This window comes from Schistocerca cancellata, chromosome 8 (assembly GCF_023864275.1).
Source record: "Schistocerca cancellata isolate TAMUIC-IGC-003103 chromosome 8, iqSchCanc2.1, whole genome shotgun sequence".
In the NCBI taxonomy this organism is placed as follows: Eukaryota; Metazoa; Arthropoda; class Insecta; order Orthoptera; family Acrididae; genus Schistocerca; species Schistocerca cancellata.
Genome location: NC_064633.1, coordinates 343,245,609 through 343,258,336, shown reverse-complemented (window position 1 = coordinate 343,258,336; position 12,728 = coordinate 343,245,609). Strand labels below are relative to the sequence as shown.

Genomic DNA, 12,728 nt, shown 5'->3' with positions numbered 1-12,728 from the left:
GTGCAATCTTACTTTTATTTGTAATTTATGAAGTGAAGTAAGTAAATAACCGTAATGACACTCACGTAGTTCAAACAACGGTTGTCGCCGACGTACTACTAGTAATTTCGCAGTCCGCAATACTTACAAATAATTTTCCGAAATAACTTCTGTCCCCAAATAACTACTACAATACCTCGGGAAAATGTATATGTCTTCAGTAAGGTCCAAACTGGCTGAAATTTCCACGGAGTCGCAAACACGCAATCGATGTCACCATTCAATAACTACGTACAGCAACCGTCCACAGAGTTCTAGGAAAGTAGCAGTATTCCAAGTGTCGGAACTGAGATGCTGCATCGATCGACAGTAAAATTATCGGTTATGCTACTCTTGCAACAAACTGTAGAAGTGAAAGACACTCTCATTTGGAAAAAAAGCTAATCATAGCAAGGACGAAATTAGAAATAGGTTGCTCACTTAAATATATTTTTATTAAAAGAAAGAGAGATCTGTATGTATGATATCGACGTGACACTGAAAAAGTAACGATCGTTAAGAGGCACAGCAGGTTTTTGACATTCGAAGGGAAACCATGGGAATACCAGAGCAAGGAGACAGTAAGAAAATGTAATGGTATAGATGATTCATAACTATTTAGCGGTCGATTTGAAGAAACACTAATAAGGAAAGATTAGGAAAGAGCCCCTTAGCAGTCAGGCATGTGCATGATTTCCGAAAATCATTTGACTCAGTACTATATCCACGCTTATTGTCAAAAGTACGATGATAGGGAGAACGCAGCAAGTTATCTTTGATGGCAGACATCTTGCTTTAAATCCTAAGAAATCTAAAACATGCTCTTCAGAAAATGAAAAAAACATAGTCTCCTACGACTATAATATTATTGAGTCATAGCTGGAATTGGACAATACATACAGACACCTGAGTGGAGCACTTTGTAGGGATATGAAAAGGAAGGATTACGGAGGGCCGGCCGCGGTGGTCTAGCGGTTCTGGCGCTGCAGTCCGGAACCGCGGGACTGCTACGGTCGCAGGTTCGAATCCTGCCTCGGGCATGGGTGTGTGTGATGTCCTTAGGTTAGTTAGGTTTAAGTAGTTCTAAGTTCTAGGGGACTTACGACCTAAGCTGTTGAGTCCCATAGTGCTCAGAGCCATTTGAACCATTTGGTTACGGAGGCTCATTAGTGGGTAAAGCAGTTGGGAAAGAAGAAACTACTCGAACAAGCCGTGAAGGATCAACAGTATCGACTGGTCGCCGTGTCATCGTCAGCCCTTAAGCCGTCGGCACACGGATCGTGCATCCGAACGTTGAGCGTTGAGCGTGCCGAGTTTCTGACGTCATAGCGCGGAATAGCATTTTCGGGAGTCTTTCCGAACGTTCATAGCAATATCTGGCATGTCAGATATTCTGAGCGTGCGTCTGAGCGTTGACCAATGAGATGGCACAACGCCATCTACGTCACACGCACGCCGTCTCCCTTGAGAAGAGAGTTGTGAGGCGCCATATTGGCATTCATTTCAAGCCTATATGTACACTCCTGGAAATTGAAATAAGAACACCGTGAATTCATTGTCCCAGGAAGGGGAAACTTTATTGACACATTCCTGGGGTCAGATACACCACATGATCACACTGACAGAACCACAGGCACATAGACACAGGCAACAGAGCATGCACAATGTCGGCACTAGTACAGTGTATATCCACCTTTCGCAGCAATGCAGGCTGCTATTCTCCCATGGAGACGATCGTAGAGATGCTGGATGTAGTCCTGTGGAACGGCTTGCCATGCCATTTCCACCTGGCGCCTCAGTTGGACCAGCGTTCGTGCTGGACGTGCAGACCGCGTGAGACGACGCTTCATCCAGTCCCAAACATGCTCAATGGGGGACAGATCCGGAGATCTTGCTGGCCAGGGTAGTTGACTTACACTTTCTAGAGCACGTTGGGTGGCACGGGATACATGCGGACGTGCATTGTCCTGTTGGAACAGCAAGTTCCCTTGCCGGTCTAGGAATGGTAGAACGATGGGTTCGATGACGGTTTGGATGTACCGTGCACTATTCAGTGTCCCCTCGACGATCACCAGTGGTGTACGGCCAGTGTAGGAGATCGCTCCCCACACCATGATGCCGGGTGTTGGCCCTGTGTGCCTCGGTCGTATGCAGTCCTGATTGTGGCGCTCACCTGCACGGCGCCAAACACGCATACGACCATTATTGGCACCAAGGCAGAAGCGACTCTCATCGCTGAAGACGACACGTCTCCATTCATCCCTCCATTCACGCCTGTCGCGACACCACTGGAGGCGGGCTGCACGATGTTGGGGCGTGAGCGGAAGACGGCCTAACGGTGTGCGGGACCGTAGCCCAGCTTCATGGAGACGGTTGCGATTGGTCCTCGCCGATACCCCAGGAGCAACGGTGTCCCTAATTTGCTGGGAAGTGGCGGTGCGGTCCCCTACGGCACTGCGTAGGATCCTACGGTCTTGGCGTGCATCCGTGCGTCGCTGCGGTCCGGTCCCAGGTCGACGGGCACGTGCACTTTCCGCCGACCACTGGCGACAACATCAGTGTACTGTGGAGACCCCACGCCCCACGTGTTGAGCAATTCGGCGGTACGTCCACCCGGCCTCCCGCATGCCCACTATACGCCCTCGCTCAAAGTCCGTCAACTGCACACACGGTTCACGTCCACGCTGTCGCGGCATGCTACCAGTGTTAAAGACTGCGATGGAGCTCCGTATGCCACGGCAAACTGGCTGACACTGACGGCGGCGGTGCACAAATGCTGCGCAGCTAGCGCCATTCGACGGCCAACACCGCGGTTCCTGGTGTGTCCGCTGTGCCGTGCGTGTGATCATTGCTTGTACAGCCCTCTCGCAGTGTCCGGAGCAAGTATGGTGGGTCTGACACACCGGTGTCAATGTGTTCTTTTTTCCATTTCCAGGAGTATATATATGCCGTTTCTGAGCACCAAAAAATTGAGAATCACTGAAAAAACCGTAGTTAACTGTGTGATTCGTTCCAATAAAATAATGAGAAACATCATATTCGTGGCAAAAAAAAATTATTGTAACTTGCTTATTATGAGTGTAGGCTATTTGAAGCCAGCGACACACTGAAGATCTACCCAAAACGCATTGTTCTTGGTGCAATTTGTTATAATTAAACTTCAATTAGTAACATATCTACGATTAAGGTTTTCTGCACGAGCTAAGATACTATGAACAGACGTCTGCAGTATGTTATTGGTGTAGCGTGGTGACTAGCGTTCCTGCACCTGTAGACTGTTTTGATGGGTCTGTGATTCATGTCTTGCCACTTCCAAATTTTTTTCCTAACATTTCCGTTTTTATTGGGTTCTGATACTTTATTATTAGTTTAATATAAGTATATACTATAATATTTGATGTTATGTAAATATAAGTTCACCTTTTTTTGAGGGGTGACTTTGTTCGATTGACTTAATCTACAGGACAGCTTGCACTACTTGTATGAAGATATTTTGCTCCTTTTTCTTTTTCGCTTCGTAATTCACATGTTGCAAAGATTCTGCTACCGGGTAGGAACACTGAACAAGTAAGACTGACCTTGGGGTTTTACTAAAATGTGGGAATGATGAAATAATGTTTCTCTTATGCGGAGAAGTATTCCAAATTTGTACGGCACTGTTTGTAATGGAACTTTTTTAAACCTGTGTCCTTATTGATTGGACATGGTACGTTCCTTTTCGTGGACGATGGAAGAAATGTGCGTTTTAATAGAGATAACGTGGGAATTTTACGCGTTATCATTGAGTAAACAGTGTGATTTACGAACTACAAGCATCCCTCAACTGCCGCTGGAGTGCGTTGCGATCGCGTATACCACGTTGGGGTCCACGTACCGTATGCACGAGTCGCATCGTTCCTGAGCGTTCTGCAGCACATTGAACTTGGCACGCTCAACGTTAACGTTCGACAGCACGATCCGTGTGCCGACGGCTTTAGGCGTCACCAGATGCGGATACAGAGGAGCATGTGGTCAGCACATCGCTCTCCCAGCCGTTGTCAGTTTTTGTGACCATTGCCATTACTTGTCAATCAAGAAGGTCATCAATTGGCCTCACAAGAGCTGGTGCACCCGGCTTGCCAGCAGTACTCGTCATATCCAGACATTAGCCCACTGAAGTGCTGGACAAGTCCGACAGCGCTTAATGTCAGTGATCTGACGGGAACCGGTGTTACCACTCACTGCGACAAGGCCGTTGGCAGAACTCGCTGTTACAATAAATGAACAAAAAAGGGAAAAGAATGAAATTAGGGTTCCTAGAAGACGGGAAAAACAGAAAAACCATAAGAAAATACTTGGCACTAATATTTTTTAGATTCATACTGACGAGCCAAAACTTTTTGACCACCTGCTTAATATCATGTTGGACTACTTTTGGTGCACACCACTCAGGTGGTAGGCTTCGATTAATTGATAGAATACTGGGGCAATGGAACCAGTCTACAAGGGAGATAGGTTGCAAATCATTCATGCGTCCCATCCTAGAGTATTGCTCACGTGTGCGGGACCCGTACCAAACAGGAGTAACAGGGGAAGTACTGCGGATAGTACGAAAGGTCACAGGTTTGTTTGATCCGTGGGAGAGTGTCACAGAGATGCTGCAGACACTGAACTGACAGACTTTGGAAATAGACGTAAACTACGCCGAGAAAGTCTACAGAAGAAGTTTCAAGAACCGGCTTTAAATTACGACTCTAGGAATATTCTTCGACTCCCTACGTAGCGCTCTCATATGGACCTGAGGAAGAGAATAGGTTAATTACAGCACGCAAGGCATTTAAACAATCATTCTTCTAGCGCTCCGTACGTGAATGGAACGGGAAAAACATTAATAACTAGTACATTGGAACATACCCTCTACCATGCACATCACAGAGTTTTGCAGAGTATAGATTTAGATGTAGAAGCAGACTGAATAAGTCGTAAATTTGTTACATCATCTAGGAATAGTTAATTTCACACTCGAAGGATAAATATAGGGAGTAAATAACAGGAACAGACAAAAACTAAAATATACAGAAAAGGTCGTGGAGTATGTCGGGAACGAAAGGTATGTACGACACAAAGTAGGAAAAGAAGGAAGACAGCATCAAACCAGTCAAGATACTGAAAGCGAAGAAGTAAAACTAAATTTTAGACGGTTGTTTAGTGAATGAGTACTGTGACTTTAATGACAAGTTTCATTTAAATATGTCTGCAGAAGCGCCGCAGTACGCCCATAGCGTCCCGAAACATAAAACAATAGTACTTTGTGCTCTTTCGTGTTCCAGACGCTACTGCCGCTCATTATGGGCCACACACCAGCTGGAGCTGCCATGAAGCAGCTGATGCACTACGGCCAGGAAATCAACTCTGGTAAGTCTTACGGGCATAACCGGTTGCAAATCTAAATTCTAATTTAATTTTCCTTCATTTTCATAGTAGTACAATAGAATTTCCTTTCAGGTATGGATCAGTTCCTTCAAAATATTATCTTTCTTGAAAACTGCATGAATTTTCTACGATCAACGTTGTATAATTTCGTAGAGTAAAGCACTTGGTGTTTCTTCAGGTACTCATTTTCACAGAGAATCCTACAAGAAAAATTCGATGAGCTAACTGTTGAAGGGGTGGTGGAAGAAAATACTAATCCTGAATTTAGTAAGGATTGATCTTAGCCGGCCGCTGTGGCCGAGCGGTTCTCGGCCCTTCAGTCTGGAACCGCGCGACCACTACGGTCGCAGGTTCGAATTCTGCCTCGGGCATGGATGTGTGCGATGTCCTTAGGTTAGTTAGGTTTAAGTCTAGAGGACTGATGACCTCAGATGTTAAGTTCCATAGTGCTCAGAGCCATTTGAACCATTTTTTGATTAATCTTATTACGTAACCTGTTGCATAATTAGCGAATGGGCCACCATCTTGTGACAAGTAATTCAAGATATATCGCTAAAAATAGCTATTTCTGTGTAAACGGTTGAGCCTTAGTGTACTAATGTTTACTGTGCCTGAATGTAGACCGCCTTTACAGCCCAATGGGTAGCTTCGCTACTTTGTGTGCGGAAGTGCGTGGGTTTGAGTCTGGCAGCTCCTCAGATTTGTCAGAGGTAGGGAGATCTGGAACGAGGTCGACTCAGTCCTTGTCCGCCCCCGGTAGCTGAGTTGTCAGCGCGACAGAATGTCAGTCCTAAGCGCCCGGGTTCGATTCCGTGCTGGGTCGAGGATTTTCTCCGCTCAGGGACTGGGTATTGTGTTGTCTTAATCATCATCATTTCATCCCCATCTACGCAGAAGTCGCCGAAGTGGCGTCAAATCGAAAGACATGCACCAGGCGAGCGATCTACCCGACGGGAGGCCCTAGTCACACGACTCAGTCCTTGTTAGGCCAGATTGGGAGCAGCTTGAATAATGAAGCAGCGGTATCACCAGGATTCATCTACTGGCAATAACGGCTGGAGGGGATGCTGACACGCTGATCGCACATCCAATGGCTGTAGATCGCTCCTCGTACTGCCTTGTAGGCACCAGTCGGTCATTCGGGAGATGCCAAGACATAAACGGTGAGCGATGTTTACGTCTTCCTGTTATAACGTGCTGTAGCTCTAAATACGCCGATCCCTTCATTTCATACTGAACATAAACTGCTGAGCAGTAACTTCAACTACGGGTGCCGTGTCGAAGAAATTAGAGATTGTGTCACATAATAATGATCACGACATACTCCTCTGCTGCTATCTACACTTTATTGATTGTCTGTATAACAGTTGCATACAAACTGTGCGAGATACCACATCTTACAGAGAGACAGTCCCTGTGTTTCAAGGAAGTCCGATAACAAAGTGCGGGCAGCGGCAGCTTAATGTGCCACCGTTTGAGCTCTCTATTAGGGTACGTCGATCGGGCTAAGCTGCAACAACTTGTGCAGGAGGAAATTGGCCAAGTCCAAACTGGCTCTTTTACTACTGAATTATACGAATCACACCACACTTTATCACTCTCCCGTGTACAATAACTACGCATTTGACACCCTTCATACTGATGACCTTAGCTGTTTTGTCCCCCTTAAACATCCCAACAACCACCACCACCACACCCTTCATAAAGTCTACAACATGAGAAATTTCTTTTTAATTCGATTGCAACGAAAAAGCTTCATACGTGCTAAACGTTTTATTTCAATTCATTACGCTCTAGAGACGTTGAATGGTGATCATGGAATTAGGTTTGAAAATTAGATTTTACAAAAACGTATGTTTTGTTGGATATAGGGTCCGCCAGTTACGCAAAACACCATTTTCTCAAGTTCCCAAACATTTGTCAGCACCTTTGTGCCATCATCAGTGGGTTTCTGTTTTATTTAGTCTATAATGTAAACATTTTACTAAATGATTATAACATAATCTCAGATGAGATAAAAGGGCTTGCCACGCGAAAACGTAAGTACAGGCGCGAATCATAACGACAAACTAAATTACGTTTAAAACATAAAATGATGGGTTAACTCCCAACAATATTGCTCATCAACATCGATTAGTTGCAGATGACGAGTTACCTGTATAAATAATACACAAGTGATCCTGAAAAACCATGACAACCGAGTGTACAGGTATTAACTAAAAGAAACAAATTGTTGTTTGAACTAAATACACTCCTGGAAATGGAAAAAAGAACACATTGACACCGGTGTGTCAGACCCACCATACTTGCTCCGGACACTGCGAGAGGGCTGTACAAGCAATGATCACACGCACGGCACAGCGGACACACCAGGAACCGCGGTGTTGGCCGTCGAATGGCGCTAGCTGCGCAGCATTTGTGCACCGCCGCCGTCAGTGTCAGCCAGTTTGCCGTGGCATACGGAGCTTCATCGCAGTCTTTAACACTGGTAGCATGCCGCGACAGCGTGGACGTGAACCGTATGTGCAGTTGACGGACTTTGAGCGAGGGCGTATAGTGGGCATGCGGGAGGCCGGGTGGACGTACCGCCGAACTGCTCAACACGTGGGGCGTGAGGTCTCCACAGTACATCGATGTTGTCGCCAGTGGTCGGCGGAAGGTGCACGTGCCCGTCGACCTGGGACCGGTCCGCAGCGACGCACGGATGCACGCCAAGACCGTAGGATCCTACGCAGTGCCGTAGGGGACCGCACCGCCACTTCCCAGCAAATTAGGGACACTGTTGCTCCTGGGGTATCGGCGAGGACCATTCGCAACCGTCTCCATGAAGCTGGGCTACGGTCCCGCACGCCGTTAGGCCGTCTTCCGCTCACGCCCCAACATCGTGCAGCCCGCCTCCAGTGGTGTCGCGACAGGCGTGAATGGAGGGACGAATGGAGACGTGTCGTCTTCAGCGATGAGAGTCGCTTCTGCCTTGGTGCCAATGATGGTCGTATGCGTGTTTGGCGCCGTGCAGGTGAGCGCCACAATCAGGACTGCATACGACCGAGGCACACAGGGCCAATACCCGGCATCATGGTGTGGGGAGCGATCTGCTACACTGGCCGTACACCACTGGTGATCGTCGAGGGGACACTGAATAGTGCAAGGTACATCCAAACCGTCACCGAACCCATCGTTCTACCATTCCTAGACCGGCAAGGGAACTTGCTGTTCCAACAGGACAATGCACGTCCGCATGTATCCCGTGCCACCCAACGTGCTCTAGAAGGTGTAAGTCAACTACCCTGGCCAGCAAGATCTCCGCATCTGTCCCCCATTGAGCATGTTTGAGACTGGATGAAGCGTCGTCTCATGCGGTCTGCACGTCCAGCACGAACGCTGGTCCAACTGAGGCGCCAGGTGGAAATGGCATGGCAAGCCGTTCCACAGGACTACATCTAGCATCTCTACGATCGTCTCCATGGGAGAATAGCAGCCTGCATTGCTGCGAAAGGTGGATATACACTGTACTAGTGCCGACATTGTGCATGCTCTGTTGCCTGTGTCTATGTGCCTGTGGTTCTGTCAGTGTGATCATGTGATGTATCTGACCCCAGGAATGTGTCAATAAAGTTTCCCCTTCCTGGGACAATGAATTCACGGTGTTCTTATTTCAATTTCCAGGAGTGTATTACCGTATTTTGTAATCATTTAGTAAAACTTTTTACTTTACAGATTAAGTGAAACAGAAAGCCACTGATGATGGCACAGAGATGCTGAAACATGTTTGGGAACTCGAAGAAACGGTGTTTTCCATAACAGGCAGACCCTATATCCAACAATTTTAACTGCAAACACGGTGAACACAAGGAGCTGAAAATCCAAATGATGAATATATTTTTTCTTAATTCATGGAGATTAATCTACGATGTGTATAAATTTTATCTTTCTAACAGCATGGGAAATGCCTTTAAAATATAAAAATTTTTAAGTCTGCATGGTAATGTCATGGAATTAGGTTTGAAAGTTAGATTTTACAGATATGTATTTTTGTTGGATATAGGGTTGCATCAGCGGTATTTTTGTGAGTGTAAAGGCTCTTTTCACGTGATACAGATATAACTTTGGCTAAAATCTATATCTTTGGTAGGAATTTGTGTCTTTGGATCAATCTTTAATTTACAACTTTAGTGTGTGTGGTTTATTTACGTTTTGTTAATACGAACCCATATTACTACGGGGAAATGAATTAACAAATTATTTTCGTGGAAGTGAACAGATAGACACAAAGAGAGGCGCCAAAACTGTGTTTAAGAAATGTAGATTTCATGGAATCAATTCAAAGGCAATGAGACGTGCTGTGCGGGATAATTTTGTTTTAAACTATCTACCTCCCAAACACCAACGCATAATTTGTGCTGGAAGGACTACCGGTGTTACTATAACATAAGAAAATATATTTATGCATAAGCACTCAAACTAAACACGTTATGGATACAGTTTCGCTCACATTCACGTTTCTTGCAATCCCTGATTTACTGAGGTAGTGTCTGCTTAGAATACGTAATGCGAATGGAAGCCTACATAATTTAAATGGAATCAGATGCTCAAAGATTACATTTTGTGAACTTAATGTACTAGAAATGGATGTCTATGATGAAGTTTTATATTTGTTGATAGAAATAAAGGTGGAACTGAAATTCCGAAGAGGGCTGGTGTCAATCCAGGTGTGTCGTCTGGAAACGCTTTTTATACCATCGACCAGAGCAGGATTACCAAAGTTAACAGCACAGTCTGATCTACAAATATAGGCCAGACACGTTAGAAGGGGAGAGGAGAGAAGCTTGGAGGATGAGCAGTATCAGTCCAGAGGATTTTAAAACACAGATAAGCCTATTACATGTTGAAATATATGAAATAAGACTTTAAACTGCAATACATCGGTTTTATATTTTTAGCGTTATTGGAAGCCTTTTCTGAAAAAGTGTGTGAGCCAATACTATGAAATTTTCAGGACCTGTTCGACATAGCCTATGTTGCTGCCTCTTTGGAACTAAAGGAATATAGTATTCTTTAATTAAATTCTGCTTTATACTACTACATGTTAGCTAGCAATAGTTAATTCTGATAACACGAAATTCAGAACTTTGTGAATAACAAAATTTTAAACATAAACTAATCATTATTGTTGAGTGATATTATAATTCTCTTAGGACCTAAGAACGAAATTCACAATATAATTTCACAATTAGAAATTCTGTTATAAAAGGGCAATGAAAAAAACTAAAAATCTGTATTTGTTGCAAAATACTAATCCTCGATGTTCGACAATATTTTTCCATTAAAACAAAGCTATTATCCTTTGAACCTGCAATATTTCATGTCTTTACCTTACTAACTATGGCTGTAAAGATTTTTGAAGTAACGTTTTCGTTTTCTGCAGCATCCCTCCGCCATTGACACGCTTCATGAAGCCTAATACAGGTTACATTTACATGTGACTCGGATGTAACAACAAAGCTTCTTCTTATATGGCGAGCTCTCCATGTCATTTAATTGTGATCGAGAAATGTTTAAGACTGTAAGGAATGTTATTTACCATTCATTGCTATGTGCATAGAGTGTGAGTGACTTAGTTACATAAGTCCCATAGTGCTCAGAGCCATTTGAACCATTTTGAACTTAGTTACACGGAAGCACTCGTGAGAGTCTGTTACTCCTCAAAAAGCTATACTTCATATATTATATACTTAATAAACATCTGTTCAAGCCCTGCTTCCTCTGAATTTGGATATTAGACCATATCGAAAGCAAAAAAAAAAAAAAAAAAAAAAAAATTCGCTGCATTAAAATGGAGGTCATTGCTATAGAAAATCGTAAGACGTTTAGTATGAAACGTTAGGGATGTACATTACTACAACAGGCTCGAATGTTCGGGACGTAGTAAATCCTAGTCCCTGACTTTACCAGTCTCAAATATTCTGCGTATTTCTCTATCAGAGTTGAAATGTAGGTACTGAATTCACTCAGGCTGCAGCACATCATGATGTGCGATTTATTTCCCCTGTGTTAATTTTTATTTCTCTTTCTTTGGTTGGCTTCACTTTCTTAACGTTCCGTGTGTGTTGAATGTGAACCGAGCGATATACAGTAATAAGCAGAAGCGAGCTCGCTACATCACCAAACATCATTATATTTTCATGTTATTTATTTTTTGTTTTAAACGTATGTGAGATCGTTTCTGGATGCTCCAAATCTACGTGCAGTATATTCCGGTTCTCAAAATCTGTCGTTATATGTCTACGCAACATACACTCCTGGAACTGGAAAAAAGAACACATTGACACCGGTGTGTCAGGCCCACCATACTTGCTCCGGACACTGCGAGAGGGCTGTACAAGCAATGATCACACGCACGGCACAGCGGACACACCAGGAACCGCGGTGTTGGAAGTCGAATGGCGCTAGCTGCGCAGCATTTGTGCACCGCCGCCGTCAGTGTCAGCCAGTTTGCCGTGGCATACGGAGCTCCATCGCAGTCTTTAACACTGGTAGCATGCCGCGACAGCGTGGACGTGAACCGTATGTGCAGTTGACGGACTTTGAGCGAGGGCATATAGTGGGCATGCGGGAGGCCGGGTGGACGTACCGCCGAATTGCTCAACACGTGGGGCGTGAGGTCTCCACAGTACATCGATGTTGTCGCCAGTGGTCGGCGGAAGGTGCACGTGCCCGTCGACCTGGGACCGGACCGCAGCGACGCACGGATGCACGCCAAGACCGTAGGATCCTACGCAGTGCCGTAGGGGACCGCACCGCCACTTCCCAGCAAATTAGGGACACTGTTGCTCCTGGGGTATCGGCGAGGACCATTCGCAACCGTCTCCATGAAGCTGGGCTACGGTCCCGCACACCGTCAGGCCGTCTTCCGCTCACGCCCCAACATTGTGCAGCCCGCCTCCAGTGGTGCCGCGACAGGCGTGAATGGAGGGACGAATGGAGACGTGTCGTCTTCAGCGATGAGAGTCGCTTCTGCCTTGGTGCCAATGATGGTCGTATGCGTGTTTGGCGCCGTGCAGGTGAGCGCCACAATCAGGACTGCATACGACCGAGGCACACAGGGCCAACACCAGGCATCATGGTGTGGGGAGCGATCTCCTACACTGGCCGTACACCACTGGTGATCGTCGAGGGGACACTGAATAGTGCACAGTACATCCAAACCGTCATCGAACCCATCGTTCTACCATTCCTAGACCGGCAAGGGAACTTGCTGTTCCAACAGGACAATGCACGTCCGCATGTATCCCGTGCCA

The 12,728-nt window shown here is 45.5% G+C and overlaps 1 protein-coding gene across 1 annotated transcript in view; it reads left to right on the top strand.

The window, feature by feature from the left end:
* Nucleotides 1-12,728, top strand: part of LOC126095562 (lipase 3-like) — a 163,182-nt gene that overhangs the window by 107,321 nt on the left and 43,133 nt on the right. Inside the window, exon 6 of the mRNA XM_049910340.1 lies at nt 5,328-5,412. Within this exon, the coding sequence (XP_049766297.1) occupies nt 5,328-5,412 (85 nt within the window). The remainder of the gene's footprint in view (nt 1-5,327; nt 5,413-12,728) is intronic.